This window comes from Biomphalaria glabrata, chromosome 11, assembly GCF_947242115.1.
Source record: "Biomphalaria glabrata chromosome 11, xgBioGlab47.1, whole genome shotgun sequence".
Classification (NCBI taxonomy): Eukaryota; Metazoa; Mollusca; class Gastropoda; family Planorbidae; genus Biomphalaria; species Biomphalaria glabrata.
The window spans coordinates 26109525-26123901 of NC_074721.1; the positions used below are offsets into that span (position 1 = coordinate 26109525).

Below are 14377 nucleotides of genomic sequence, written 5' to 3' on the forward strand. Positions count from 1 at the left end.
TGGTTAGAGAGGTGTTGGTTAGACCAATATTTGTTCACTGGGGGAGGTGTTGGTTAGACCAATATTTGTTCATTGGGGGAGGTGTTGGTTAGACCAATATTTGTTCACTGGGGGAGGTGTTGGTTAGACAAATATTTGTTCATTGGGGGAGGTGTTGGTTAGACCAATATTTGTTCACTGGGGGAGGTGTTGGTTAGACCAATATTTGTTCATTGGGGGAGGTGTTGGTTAGACCAATATTTGTTCACTGGGGGAGGTGTTGGTTAGACCAATATTTGTTCATTGGGGAAGGTGTTGGTTAGACCAATATTTGTTCACTGGGGGAGGTGTTGGTTAGACCAATATTTGTTCATTGGGGAAGGTGTTGGTTAGACCAATATTTGTTCACTGGGGGAGGTGTTGGTTAGACCAATATTTGTTCATTGGGGAAGGTGTTGGTTAGACCAATATTTGTTCCATTTTCTCTTAGCAGGTTAGTCAAGAACTTCAGAGGCGGCATGAGATTCAGAAACAGCAGGACAGTGAGGCCATGCCTCCACCCCCTGCTCCACCTCCTTTAGCCAATGCTGAACATTACATGGATGGTAGGAGAAGAGACGTTCCTTGAAATTAGTTTTGTATTGAACAGTTTAAGTATTATCAAACTTTGAATGTAATTTTTTTATGTATTTAAAAAAAAAGATTGTAAAAGAACATTTTTAAAGCAATTTTTTTGTAATTAAGAAAGTATTTGACTTCTATAGTTTTTTTCACTTGATTTGATTTGATAGGGTCTAGCCCAGTCATGAGTCCTCATCCAGGTCCTAGCCATTACCAAAGACTGTCATGGCAAGATGAAAGCAAGGCACCTGGAACATCTTCAACACCTGACCATCCAGGTATACAGTCTGACCAGGTTTTCTCACCTCCTTCTGGCAGTCTGATGACAGACCCCTATGCCTTTCCAGCACCTACCCCATCAGATCCATTTTCTCAGGGGCAGGTGCGCCCACCACTTGTCAGGCCACATAGGTTGCCTAGTGTACATGCCTTTGGAGCGTCTAGTCCAAGAGAAGATGAGGGTCTGTTCACAGCTCCAGGCATGGGTCAACGAGTCAGACCTGGTTCTGATATGTTTACTCAGGGATCACCAACACCTGGACAAGAAATGTTTATGGGAGGACCAAGACGAATACAAGGTAGTTAGTTTGACACGGTGTTAGATGTTTAGACTGTCTAGAGCTAAGATAATTGTCACATGTAGTTGAACAAGCAAAACTAAAGATATTTGTCAGCAAAAGCTAATAATAGCTAATGTCATCTTTCATTGGACAAGCTGGAGTTTATTAATATATGTCATGTTAGGACATCAAAAAGGAGATACAAGACGCCAGTTACGAAGACAAACAGCTAAAAACTCCTTTGTTCTGCTGGCAATCAAATCATTAAATACAATTGATATGTCTAGTATATACAATTTCTCATGTAACTTTATAGTGAATCTGGTTTGAATTTATATTGTTTTCTTTAGTGATAATGTTTTGTTTGGTGTAATGCACAAATTATAAGACACTGCAATGTTTTCTCCTTATTTACTTTGGAACACTTGGATTGTTGTCAAGTATTATGACATTCTGATTGATCCTCTTTTCAAAGTTATGTCAGTTCGATTTGACTGTCTGCATTTAAATTGCACTTATTTATATCTATTGGCTCTTCATATTTTAAGTTCACAATTATTTTGTACCTGTAGGTCCAAGACTGAATATGCCAGTCACAGTTGATGCTTCAAATCCTCTTGGTGACTCCAACCAGCCTCGACCACCAGGAGATCCTTACTCTTTTCCACCAAGCACTCCTCAGACTCCAGTGCAGCAAGATGATCCCTTTATGCCCTCTGGCCCACTGACACCAGATCCCTTTCATCCAGCGCGACAGAGAGGAGACATGTTCCCAATGGGCTCTCCCCAGATGAGACCTCCTTTGACACCAACATCTCATATGACAGAGCCAGGGCAACCCTATCCAGGCTCTCCAATTAGAATGCCAGACTTTAGGTACATTGCATTTTAATACTGACTCTTGATAGTCTGACACTTCATAATTCAACACACTCAGTAATTAATGTATTCTGTAGTACTATAAAATGTAGCTAGGTAGCAGGCTTCAATTGTAATTTAGTACAGTATGTGAAAGCTGAAATCTTATGTTTTGTATTATTTAATTTTCTTTTTACAGTACCTCTAGTCACCTCGTACTGTTGTGAAAACTAAAACCTTCTGGGTGGGTGGGCGGGCTCATAATTGAACTACTGGGTGGACACAGATTTCCCTAGAAAGTTGACAGTTGATATATATCCTTGGGAAAAGAATTATTACCTCGTTGGCCACACTGGGAAAACTCTTGTTTGATCATTCTAATTTTTCAATGTATAAAAACAAATTTGTTAATTGGGCTAGAAAACTAAAAATATATATCTCGAATGGACTAAACATCTTCGATCTTTGGGTAAGTAGGTATTATACTATTCAGGAGTTTACTAAATTAATGATTAATGAATTTATTAGATCTAAAGGCCTATCATTAAAAAGATAGTACTAAGTACTTGCTTACCCAGGATTTTTTTTAGGGGGGGGGGGGTAAGATTTTTTTTTTTTAAATCTAGCATTTATAAGTTATTAAGAGTTTAAAAAATCACTCTGTAAGTTGTATAAAAGAGCTATTGTCTTTTAAATTTTTTTATTTTTTTTATGCTATTCTTGTTTGTCTTAATGTTTATTTTTATACACTTGAAAGTCTAAAGCATATGGTATTTCATCATAAATTGAATTTTCTTGACATACATGGTTAAATTATTTGAAGTACAGCTAACCATTGGTAATCTGATTTTTTTCTGACAATCCCACCCACGGCCATTGGAAGCATTTTATAGGTAATGATGGGCTTAAAACCATTACCACTTCTGGCATTGTGGAATCAGGGGCACACCAGTCAGAAATATTAAATTTATAGTTCAGTTATAAATATTTAAAAAATGTTCTTACTTAATTGATGTAAAGATGTTTTTGTAAATGAGAAATTGCTTTTATGCTCATTTGAGCAGACATCCACTGGCCAGGTCCAACAGCCTTCCTGATCCTTACAGCATGCCTCTTGGAACTCCCAGGCCCCAAATGGACCCATCCATGTCTCATAGTGATATGGGACAAGACTCCATACCCATGTACAGGGGAAACAGAATGCCCATGCAGATGCCTGAGGTAAGCTAACAAACTCTGCTTTTATTTGATACTTCACTTCTCTGCACATTGCCCCCCTTGTTGAATTCAGATTTAGATAGAGACTATTAACCAAACTCTGGGACTGATTATATGGTGCCTTGTAGTCTTTATAATTAGAGAACTTTACAGAGTTATCAAACTTTAATTTTCTGTTTAGTCAGGTCTCTAAGATACTTAGCTACTTTTGAACTTACAAAACTTTATAATAACAATTGTTAGTGAAGAAAAAAAAAAGCTAGATAGTGAAGAAAAAATGTATATATTTATCTACAAAAGAAAGAGAAAATGTTGACTAAAAACAAATGTCTTAGAGACTTGATTCATTTAGGTCTTAGCCTGTTTTTAATTTTCATGGATGTAATTTTTTTTGTACATGGCCATTAGAGCTTTTTAGTTGTTAACTTGAAAAAGAAACAACTTATCATTTCTTGTGTCTTTCTATCTAGTCATCTTATCTTTCTGTTGTCTTATTCAATTTTTTTCATCATCAATGTTTGTTTTTAGTGGTTTTTTTTTTTTTCATTTGAGTCCTATAAATGATGGTGTGTGAGGAGGGAAGGGCTGGGTTTCACTTTCCAAATAAAGGACAGTTTTCAGTCCAGTCTTTTTAGTTTCTGCTTTGAAGCATGAGACCAATTTAGTATTAAAAGTGAACTTTGCTTATTTGTCTGATGAATTTTACAAACGTTTTTAACAAATGCATTTAGAATGTGGATGTTTTTGTTTTGATGTTTTAACATAACATATCTCCTGATAGTTGAATTAAAATGGTGTTTAAAATCCATGTAAAAACTACCATCCCTGTGGATTAGTGTCAACTCAGGGCCTGGCTGGAAACATGCTTGACTAAAACTGCTAAATGTTTTGGTTAAAGCTTATGATATTTTATTCTCTAAATGTTTTTTTCGACTAGAACTGGGGAAAGCTTTGATAAATTTGTTTAAAATTTGATTTTAAAACAAAATCCTTCAAGCATCTTGTATATATGAGGTATAAAAAAATAGTTTCTACAATAACGTTCCTCATGTGTTGACAGGCATGCTAACCTTAAGTATACTTAATAATCTTATGCCAAAAATCTAACAAGTATGTCTGGGTTTTAGCGTTGATTCTTTTTTTCATTCATTCTGTTGTTTGAGCACATGTTTACATTTGCACATCTTCAATGTCCAACATTTTGTTTCCATTTCATATGTTCTCTTTTATTTTCTCTTCTCTCTTGTATTTGTGTTGAACTAAAGAACTAATCCACCTATCAACCTGTATATATTATATCTCTGTGTGTTTGTTACTCACCCATTCAACTTAGCATCAGAGGCCTCTTGAGTCAGCCCTCAGGCGTAACAAACTATTACCACGGTCGCCATGGGCTTTCCCTTTCATGCTTAACTACCCGGTAAGTGAGTGGCACCAGAAACTCCCCCAGCTAACATAATATATAACTGGCTCTATTAACTTGTGACACAGCAGTTGAAAGTAATTAAGTTATTAACCTGTCCCCTTAACTCCTGCTTGCTCTTTTTATATAATCAACTTTGCTTTTTTTTTTTTTTAAATGTTTAAGTCATTATTACTGAATGTAGTGTTTAGCCTTGCGTCCGAGGAAATGCATGGGGGAGAATGCACATGTAGCTTAACCATTTTTTGTTATGTAATGTTAAATCAACAGGAATATATAGAAATAAACGACAATATTTCCTGTTTTATAAATTATCAAAAAATATTTGGTTGTCAGTTCCTTATACTTAGTTATACTTATTTTAAAATTTGACAGTCTTTAAGACAAAGTGAAAATAAAGCTCTAGCTCTTCTTCTTGGTTAGGAGACAAAATTCTAGGCTTCAGAACTAAAAAAAAACAACACAAAAACCTTGATATATGCAAGTTTTAAGTTTACTTAATTTAATTACATTAATTATTGTAATATAATGTTGCTGCAATGTTGATAATTATTTGGTCATTTTCCTTCCATTTTTTTTTTATTTTTCTGCTTCCCCCCCCCCCCCCCCCCCCCCCATTAATGTTTTTTTTTCTGTTTGATTTTTTTTCTTTGTTTGTTCTCTCACTCTATTTGTTTCCTTGATTTGATCATACAAGTTGTTTTTTTATTATGATTTTGTATTTTTTAATATAAAAAATAATCTTGTATACACTGCAAATGTGTATCCTTTTTTTGTTCTTAACAAATTTTTAATACAACTTAAAGATTTCATTGGTTAATAGAAAATATTATTTTTTAAAATTGTTTTGTTTGTTTTTTAATTTTTGTTTGTTTGTTTGTGGTAGAATAATAATAATAATAATAATAATAAAAATAAATTTGTATGAAACTATAATATGACTTTTTATCCTCTAAAAAAAACCCAGCATGCTTCCCTTTTCCTGAATTTTAACTTCAACTTTTGGTTTGAATGAATCAATGTTGCACTTTGGTCAAATCCAAACTCACATTTCTCACATTTTTTAAAAGATATTTATTATTTTTTTTGTTGGTGTGTGGGTAAGGGAGGGATTCAAATTGTTGAAAGTATTCATAGTATAGCAATAACAACTGAGCATCAGTTAGCAATTAGTTTTATTTTTTTAGCAATTGTTTCCTCTGCATGATTCTTAATGAGCACTTTGAAGTTGTCTAGTATGAACTCTACATCCTAAAAGGATTTGAGCGCATTACATTCACATTATGTTGCCTATTTGTATGACTAGCATTAACATAGACATTTTGGGAAACAATCTCTTTGCATGTTGCCTTCCAAGTAGTTTCACTTGTGATGCCTTGTACTGAACAAACAACTATTTCCTTTTGATCAGCCAACTTTTGAATGTTTGTCTTGCTCCACTTAGTAAAATATAAATAATTATTTCCTGAACTATTCTTTCCCTTTTATTTTTAGTATATATTTTTGTTGTTGCTTTGATTTAAATTACCTTCACTGAATTATGGACTATTCAAATATTAAACTATTCTGTGTTTTTTTTTCTTTTGGTTAATTCAGAAAAACTAAAATTTATGATTATGTTTGGTCAAATATACAGTCTTCAAACTAGTTGATTCAGATAGAAAGTGAAAATAATTATTAATTGTTGCATTCCTTTATTAAATTTGTTTCTGAATCATTATTTTAATTAGGATTGAAAACTTCAGTTACTAGTTAGTAGGTTAGAATACAATATATCACTGTTGTTATTATAAGTGTAATGTTGTATTCTATGAGCCCTTGATTGTCATTCTAGGATGGAGGAGAGAACCCTGGCAACATTCACCATCAGCAGCTTAGAGTTATATTGGGTCAACAGACCAAACAACGAATGGCCAAGAAACAAGAAGAGGCTGAGCGAATGATGACAGGGCCCCCAACAGGATGGCCAGATGGACCAGGTATAGTATATCTGTAGAAAACATTCATTATGGTATTATTTAAAATCACTTGTGCTTGTTTAACATATACAATGGAAGATATATGCTGTTCACAAATGCATAGGATCATTCTTAGATACTCCATCTGTTTAGTAAGAAACATTGCAAGTATCGTTTGTTTAAACAAAAATTGTTGTTAAATTTTGTTTTCCAAATCTTCAAGCATCATTTATGTTTGTTCTGTCAGCCATGTTTAGCTTTGGAAAATTGCTAGCCAGTAAGATTGATTGCTGCTCAGCTAACTTTTAAAATCTAAATTACAAATTCATTAGGGAATAGTACTAGGTAATTTTTAATGGCTTTTATACCAGGAAAATAAATAATTGAACTAATTAAATTAAAATGCATACTTTTCTCTTATGTTGCTTTCTTTATACAAAAGTGTTTGCCATGCTTTTAAGTTAGTTGTAAATACGATTTCTAAATGTCTGGGAATACTCTGAAATTGATTGTTTTAAAATGAGTTATTACAAAAGTGTTGTCATCAAATGCTAACAAAACAAAAATGATCTCATCCCTAAACATTGAAGTGTTTGTAATGTATACAAAGAACAGATTTGTAAATGTAAAAATGTAAAAAAAATTTTCTTCAGAAGTTCTAGAAGGATTCCCACCCAGACCTCCTTTCCGTGGCCCTTCACCTCAAGGTTTCATGAGGGGTACACATCCAAGCATGGCTCCTCAAGGCCCACGACCTCCTTTCTATCCAGGGTTTATGCAGAGGCCACCAATGCCAGAAACTTATGGTACTCCACCTCAAGTAAGTGTCAGTGTTGTCCAGATAGGATTAAATTTGGAAATTGAAGTATAACAAAAGTTTACAAAAGACTTAAGTTTGGTGAAACAAAGCTAATGAGAGATGTTAATTTGTTAAACAGAACAAAGCTAATGAGAGATGTTAATTTGTTAAACAGAACAAAGCTAATGAGAGATGTTAATTTGTTAAACAGAACAAAGCTAATGAGAGATGTTAATTTGTTAAACAGAACAAATCTAATGAGAGATGTTAATTTGTTAAACAGAACAAAGCTAATGAGAGATGTTAATTTGTTAAACACAACAAAGCTAATGAGAGATGTTAATTTGTTTAACAGAACAAAGCTAATGAGAGATGTTAATTTGTTAAACACAACAAAGCTAATGAGAGATGTTAATTTGTTAAACAGAACAAAGCTAATGAGAGATGTTAATTTGTTAAACAGAACAAAACACTGGCACTTGGGTTACACACAGAGGACAAACTTTCACTATATTTAGATAGAACTTTTTTTTTTGCAAGCATTTAGCAAAATAAATCAAAAATTTATTTTATACGCTATTATATTGTCAGACAGTAAATGATTTTTTTTTTGCCTATTGAACATACAGATTGTTAGGCACCTCCGGGCTGTATTTTTCGCAGATAGTCTGAACAAAGGTAACATCCAAGTAACCAACACAGGCAAAAGGCCAACACTGCAAAGATACTTGACATTAATGAATGATGCCGAATAATGCATTTGATACGTCATGGAGGGAACTGTTGAATGTTGTCAACTAAATCTCTACATTCATAAAACCTGCCTCTTTGTAAAGCTGACAAAAGTATTCTGAATTGACTTTTTGTTGCACCTATCCTCCTGTATATACTTGTCGTTACACCTCAAATCCTTGTCTTGTTTTCAACTCTTTGTCTCCTAACTGACAATACCAACGTTGATTCCACGAGAATGTGCAAAATAATTACGGAGAGAAAGAGTTAATGGTGACATCAAAAGCCAAAACTTTACCCTTTTGATGAAACAAAAAATTTTTTGTGCCATATTCCTAATTGTGTCCTAACAAGTCTTAACAACTTAGCAGGGGAATAGCATTACCTACTGCCAGGCTAGTGTCTACATTGATATAAAGGATCTAACTCAATCTGTTAGCTGTACAACTAGTTGAGCAGAGGGGTAAACAAACACACTTGTCTTTGATTAGTTCAGGTCAAACTTTGCTTATATTAACTAACATTTTCAGGGTGGCAATGTGACAGTTTAATGGTTAATATATTTTCTATTATGTCAGTATGCATTGCTCAGCAGTAGTAAATAATTTTGTTTTCTATATTATTGACTTGTATATGGATATTTTTGTTTCTGAATCTACTGTATTTTGTTTTAGATCATGTTGGGCAAGCAGTTGTGTACTAAAAACTTAATGTAACACTTATTTTCATTCATAAATACAGCACCTGTATTCAAATAGTCACATTATAAAATAGTGTTCTTTTTTCTTTAATAGGAAGGTATAATGACAGATCAGCGCAGCCAGTACTTACAGATGCTTCAAGAAAGAATATCTGAATCAGGTAGTGTCCCGAGTGCATCACATCTGCCAGCACAGCATGTGAATGTAATGCCCTACTCACCAGCTCCCCAACCAGCACCTAGTTTACCTCCCGCTCCAGAGCCTCATGCCAACATAGCCAGGCATTTGCCTGCACCAGCACAGCAGCCAGCTGCAGAGGAGGAGATCTTTACCAGTAAGTAGGACACTTTATTGGCTCTCTTACCAGCACTGCCTCAATCTTGTACAGATCTTTTCTTAGTTGGGCCTAAGTGGAAATAGCTTCTCCAGGCTTTAGTAGTTCTCTCTACATTACCTCCCCTATTTCTGTTTATCACCAATATGCAATTCAAATTTTGTTCTTCTTGAAAAGTTGATCAGATGAATTTCTTGGGTTCCTTAACCAGTTCCTCAGCAATTCTATGGAGTGTCTCCACCAGTCTTTTTGAATATCTTCGTTTTTTTTTCTCATGTTTGTTGTTTTAATCTTAATTGTTCATTTGTAAATATTTTTTTTTCTAAATAAACTACACAACTGATTTTATGAGAATATTTTTGTTTGAAAGATGCTTTACTCAAAAATCAAGCTCTTTATATCTTTGTGTCTTTGTAACATAAAGAAAACTATCTGTACCAACTGGCTGATGTGTATTTCCTAGGAGAGGCATTTTAATGTTGAGCACATTTCATATTAATTCAAAGCTGATGGGACTTTGTGTTGAATAAAAAGATATTGAGAAATAGTCAAGACTCTGTTAAAATTGTAACAAAATCTATTACTATTCGTCTTCACTGTCCTGGCTGAACCACTAGGGACATTTATTTTGGGTCTGCCAATTTTACTATACCTCTATTCAAATCATACTTTCATGGAAACTTCTAGACAAGGTTCTCAAAAATGGTTCTAATGACTTTCCTAGAAATTCAACAGTTGATGTATATTATTGGGAAAAGAATTACTAGCTTGTTGGCCTCACTGGGAAAACTCTAGTTTGACTTTTTTAATTTTTCAAAGTATAAAAAGAAATAAATTTAAATTTTGGCAAGAGAACTAGAAAATATTTAACTTGAACGTCTTTGGGTATGTTCTTTTTTTTTTTAAGATCTAACATTCATTAGTTATTAAGAGAAAAATAATTGATGTTTAAAGGAGAAATTGTCTTTTTAAAATAAGTATTTTTTGTTTTTCTTGTTCTCAGGACTTAACACCAACCATCCCCTACACCTAACTGTCCCCTATGCCTGAGTATCTGAGGGCCATGCCCCTCCCCCCCTTCGCAATTTTATAATCTTTTATAGCTCTAGATTTTTCTTATCAATTGAGCTCGTACTGCCTTTTTGTAAGTCGTTGTAAAAACATTTTTTAATAAAATATAGACTTTTGAGAGTATAAATCAAAGCATCCATCAACTTAATGTTTATTACAAGGCTAGATCTACTGTATATGTGTTTGGTTCATATTTACTTTAAATTTTTATAAAATGTTTGTAAATTTACACCAGTTCAATGTAAACACATGGAGGTAGTCATAATATAAAAGTGTTACCACAATTTGATAGCTATTTTTTTACATTCTGACTTGGTTGGTCATCATCAGGTAAAAAATGTGCTCTTTATAGGGCTCAAGAATTTATTCTATGCATTTTAAGAATTTCCCATAAAAATGGGATAACAAATTCATGGGATGCAGCTGTATTCACTGGCTGTTATAAACATATTTTGCTAGCTACTTTTAGATATTGGTGTGATTTTTCATGATAAGGTAAAAAATTATCTCTTTATGGGGCTCATGGATGTATGCATTTTAAGAAATTCTCAGAAAAACTAGCTCACAGTCTGCTTACTTGTGCAAATATCAATCCACTTTCTGTTTATAAAACTTAATCTCTTCCTAAACATTTAAAGGTACAGAAACCTCTCAGGCTAGCACTTCAACCAAAGCCAATGTTCCAGATGATGGTACTACTGTAGAAACTGATACCCTGTTGGAAGGAATTGCTGAGAAGACTGCTAAACCCTCCCTATCCTCTGAAGAAGATAAAAATGAAGATGATGACCTGCTTAGTAAGTAAAACTATTTCTACAATGAAACACTTCCAAATGTCAAAGTCTGAATACAGCAATGAAACACATTATGCTAACATTGTACTTGACTCAAGATGCAAAATAATTTCACTGTAATTTAACATCCTGGTCTTTAAATAGAGCAATGAAGTACTTCCCTAAAATTAAACATCCATGTGGCAATTTTTCACACAAAGTGAAAATATCAGTCTCATGTCTTCAAATAAGTCAAATCTCACACACTTGTTTCTCCTGAAAGGAGAGCTATCTTCACATTTTTTGCATTTTCACTGTTTGGCAGTAAACAGTTCTGATTAGTATCCAATGTAAGTATATGTACATGCTTGTCAGTAAATACAGCAATCAAACACTTTGAATTGAAGTTCTTTCCATGGTTATAAGCTAAGTAATAAAAACAAATTCCATTTAAGGATTTGTCCATATATAAATGTGACATATAGTTATTAATTTTTAATTCATGGTTGTTCATTCAGGTGCAGATGGAACTTTTGACATTCTTAAATATGCTGATCCAGACCTTGACCTTGATTTGGATGATAAAATGTTTGAACACCTGGACTTCATTGATGAGAGTCACACAGGAGACGCCAAGAAATCTGAAGATGAACTGTAAGTACCATTCACTCCTGTCATTCATAGCCTAGAAAAAGTATCACTCATCTTTTTGTTGTCATCAGTACTTTTACCCATTCACTTGTCATCAGACCTACACTTGTCATGAGATGTTATTTCTTCATATTTACACACACATACAGTCACTTAAGTTCTTCATATTCGCCCACACACTTGTCTCAAGACTTAAGTTCTTCATATTCATATGTGACAAAATGTGTGGTTCACAGCTATGTTGGCATAAGGAAGTAAAAAATGTAACTCTTCTATATATATAATGTCTTATTAATCTATACTGTGAAGAAATGAAAGCTGAGCTGGTTTGGTCATATTGTAAGACATGACTCAATGTCAAAAGTCATTCTTCAAGGTACAATGTAGGTAGTTTGAAGATAGTCACCCAAAGAAAGGCTGGCTGAACAACATAAAAGAATGGACTGGCCTCTAAGAACAGCTGTTGACCTGGAAAAGTGGAGGGACTTGGTTATACAAACTGTCACAACACACCTAAGACAAAAGTCAAGGGACAAAAGATGATGATAGCATTGTCTGCTTTTTACACACTGGATATCAAGTCTTAGTTCTTTAGTAGATGATGATAGAATTATCTTCTTTATACACACTGCATATCACATCTTTGTTTTTTTAGTGAACATTAACTTTACTTTCTTTTGTGCTTAGAGTTATTATAATGTTGTTACCTTTAGTTCAAAACACAATGGAATTAGTCTTATTTATTATTGATGAAATGAATATTACACAGACATGACAGTTTCTTAGTTACTATTTGAGAGTAGATACATTTTAATAGAAGGATTTGCTATAAGATTTTTTTTTATGTTCACAACTATGATCACAAGCAGTTATCTCTTTAGGAGGTAAACTATTGCCGCAATTAGATTTCCTTTACAAAAAATGTTTAGAACTTTACAAAAATGTAAAATGACAAAATATTTCAAATTTACTTCATTGTTTCTCTCAAATGTCAGTCAACTATTTGTATACTCCAGTTTAGTCAAAGATTGTCTAATAAAGTGTTCAATAGCAAGTGTTAACATTTTGACTTCCTTCCTATGACCACAGGAAAGAGGAAACTAAGGATGGTAAAGATCTTGATGGAATAAAAGCCAGAAATGCAGCAGCCTCAGACTTTCAAGCTCAGTTCTTGGAATTCAATCAGAGACACAAGACAGAAACCAAGTCAGAACAAGATGCAGCCGCTGAAGAAAAAGAAAAGGAAACTGAAGTTGGACAGATTGCTGCAATGTTACAAGGAACTGAATCTTTAACTGCTAGGTTAGGACATGGTTAAATTTTTCTGGTCTTTTAAAGATAGCTGACTACTAATGAATTTTTACTCATGACAACATTGATTCAAATATAGACTTATTTCTATTTCATTTAGAACAAATGTTAAGAAATGATAATTTTACTTGAATCAATGGATAATATTCCTCCTGATAACAGTATAGCATTACACCTATGACATACATATACATAGTTTAAACAAAGTCAGTTTGGTATATTTGACTGTTTTTTATTATCTTTTCCATAGTTCCTCTGTTCAAGATATGAAGCCAAGTGGTTTGGATTCATCCATATCACTAAATAGACCTGCTGCTTTTCTACAGAACTTAGCCTCTCCACATATGCAAATGTCTCCGAATCAGGGGCCAGCCCAAACTGGGTCATCAGGCCTTCCATCACCCAAGGTATAGTTATTCTAATAGACTTTCAGACTTTGAAATATTTTTATATTGTCCATTCAAATTAGAACATTTTAGTGCTAGTGAAAACATTTATTCTCTAAAACATCACTGCCTAGTTTTTAATTATCAGGAGTGTGTAGAACTAGGTTCCCATTAGGTTAAGAATTTTAATTCTTTACTATGTAAATATGTCTCATTTAGTTCAACTATGTATTTTACTGTCACCAGCTAAGTAGAAATGTCAAGGTATTATTTACTGTCTCACAACAGACTACATTTTAACAGAAATGATTAAGTTATTACCAGAAATCAATGGATATTTGTTTGTTTATTTGCACCAGATAATCCATTCTCCTCGAAGTGGACAGCCTTCACCCCGCACTCCAGGCATCCAGTCACCTTTTAACACACTGCTGAGTGGACGTCATTCTGCTTCACCACATAGCCAACCCATGACACCAGCTGGACCACAATTGTCTCCTTTCTCAGCAGGCAGTGTCCAAATTCCATTCAGCCCTCCATCATCAGCTAGTCAGCAAGCATATGGCCAGGGCCCAGGTTCAGCGCCACATTCACCTTACCCAACAACAGGACAAGCTCCATTTGGAAAGTAAGCAGTAGTACATTTCTTTTTCTTCCTTGTAAAGTGTTCTCAAAGTTTTAGTTCAGTATCACTCTATATTTTTTAATTACATTTTTTAAGCATGTCATCACCTGGTCCACCTCATATGATGTCACCTGGTTATCCACCAAGTGGTATGGGCCCTAGACCAGGAGGCTACAATCAAATGGGGCATCCAGCAGCTCCAAGAATGCCGCCAATGTATGGACAACCCCCTCATGGAATGAGGTAAATACTGTAGATCAATATGCTCACTCTTGGTTAGGGTTCCAAAACTTAAAAGTGACTTTAAGTCAATTAGGATGATAGAAATTTGTTTTATTTTGTTCTTTTTTTTATTTTTTAACTCTTCTGGCCCACTC

At 34.0% G+C, this 14377-nt stretch overlaps 1 protein-coding gene across 10 annotated transcripts in view; it reads left to right on the plus strand.

The window, feature by feature from the left end:
- Positions 1 to 14377, plus strand: part of LOC106050290 (histone-lysine N-methyltransferase 2C-like) — a 95102-nt gene that overhangs the window by 33422 nt on the left and 47303 nt on the right. For 7 of the 10 annotated variants that reach the window (XM_056004349.1, XM_056004350.1, XM_056004348.1 and 4 more), the window contains 14 exons: positions 470 to 584; positions 771 to 1178; positions 1733 to 2036; positions 3083 to 3239; positions 4570 to 4656; positions 6494 to 6638; positions 7271 to 7437; positions 8943 to 9183; positions 10893 to 11051; positions 11546 to 11681; positions 12768 to 12980; positions 13240 to 13396; positions 13735 to 14003; positions 14097 to 14243. In XM_056004349.1, the coding sequence (XP_055860324.1) occupies positions 470 to 584; positions 771 to 1178; positions 1733 to 2036; positions 3083 to 3239; positions 4570 to 4656; positions 6494 to 6638; positions 7271 to 7437; positions 8943 to 9183; positions 10893 to 11051; positions 11546 to 11681; positions 12768 to 12980; positions 13240 to 13396; positions 13735 to 14003; positions 14097 to 14243 (2705 nt within the window). The remainder of the gene's footprint in view (positions 1 to 469; positions 585 to 770; positions 1179 to 1732; positions 2037 to 3082; positions 3240 to 4569; positions 4657 to 6493; positions 6639 to 7270; positions 7438 to 8942; positions 9184 to 10892; positions 11052 to 11545; positions 11682 to 12767; positions 12981 to 13239; positions 13397 to 13734; positions 14004 to 14096; positions 14244 to 14377) is intronic. The other 3 variants (XM_056004351.1, XM_056004355.1, XM_056004356.1) reach the window with 2 other exon arrangements.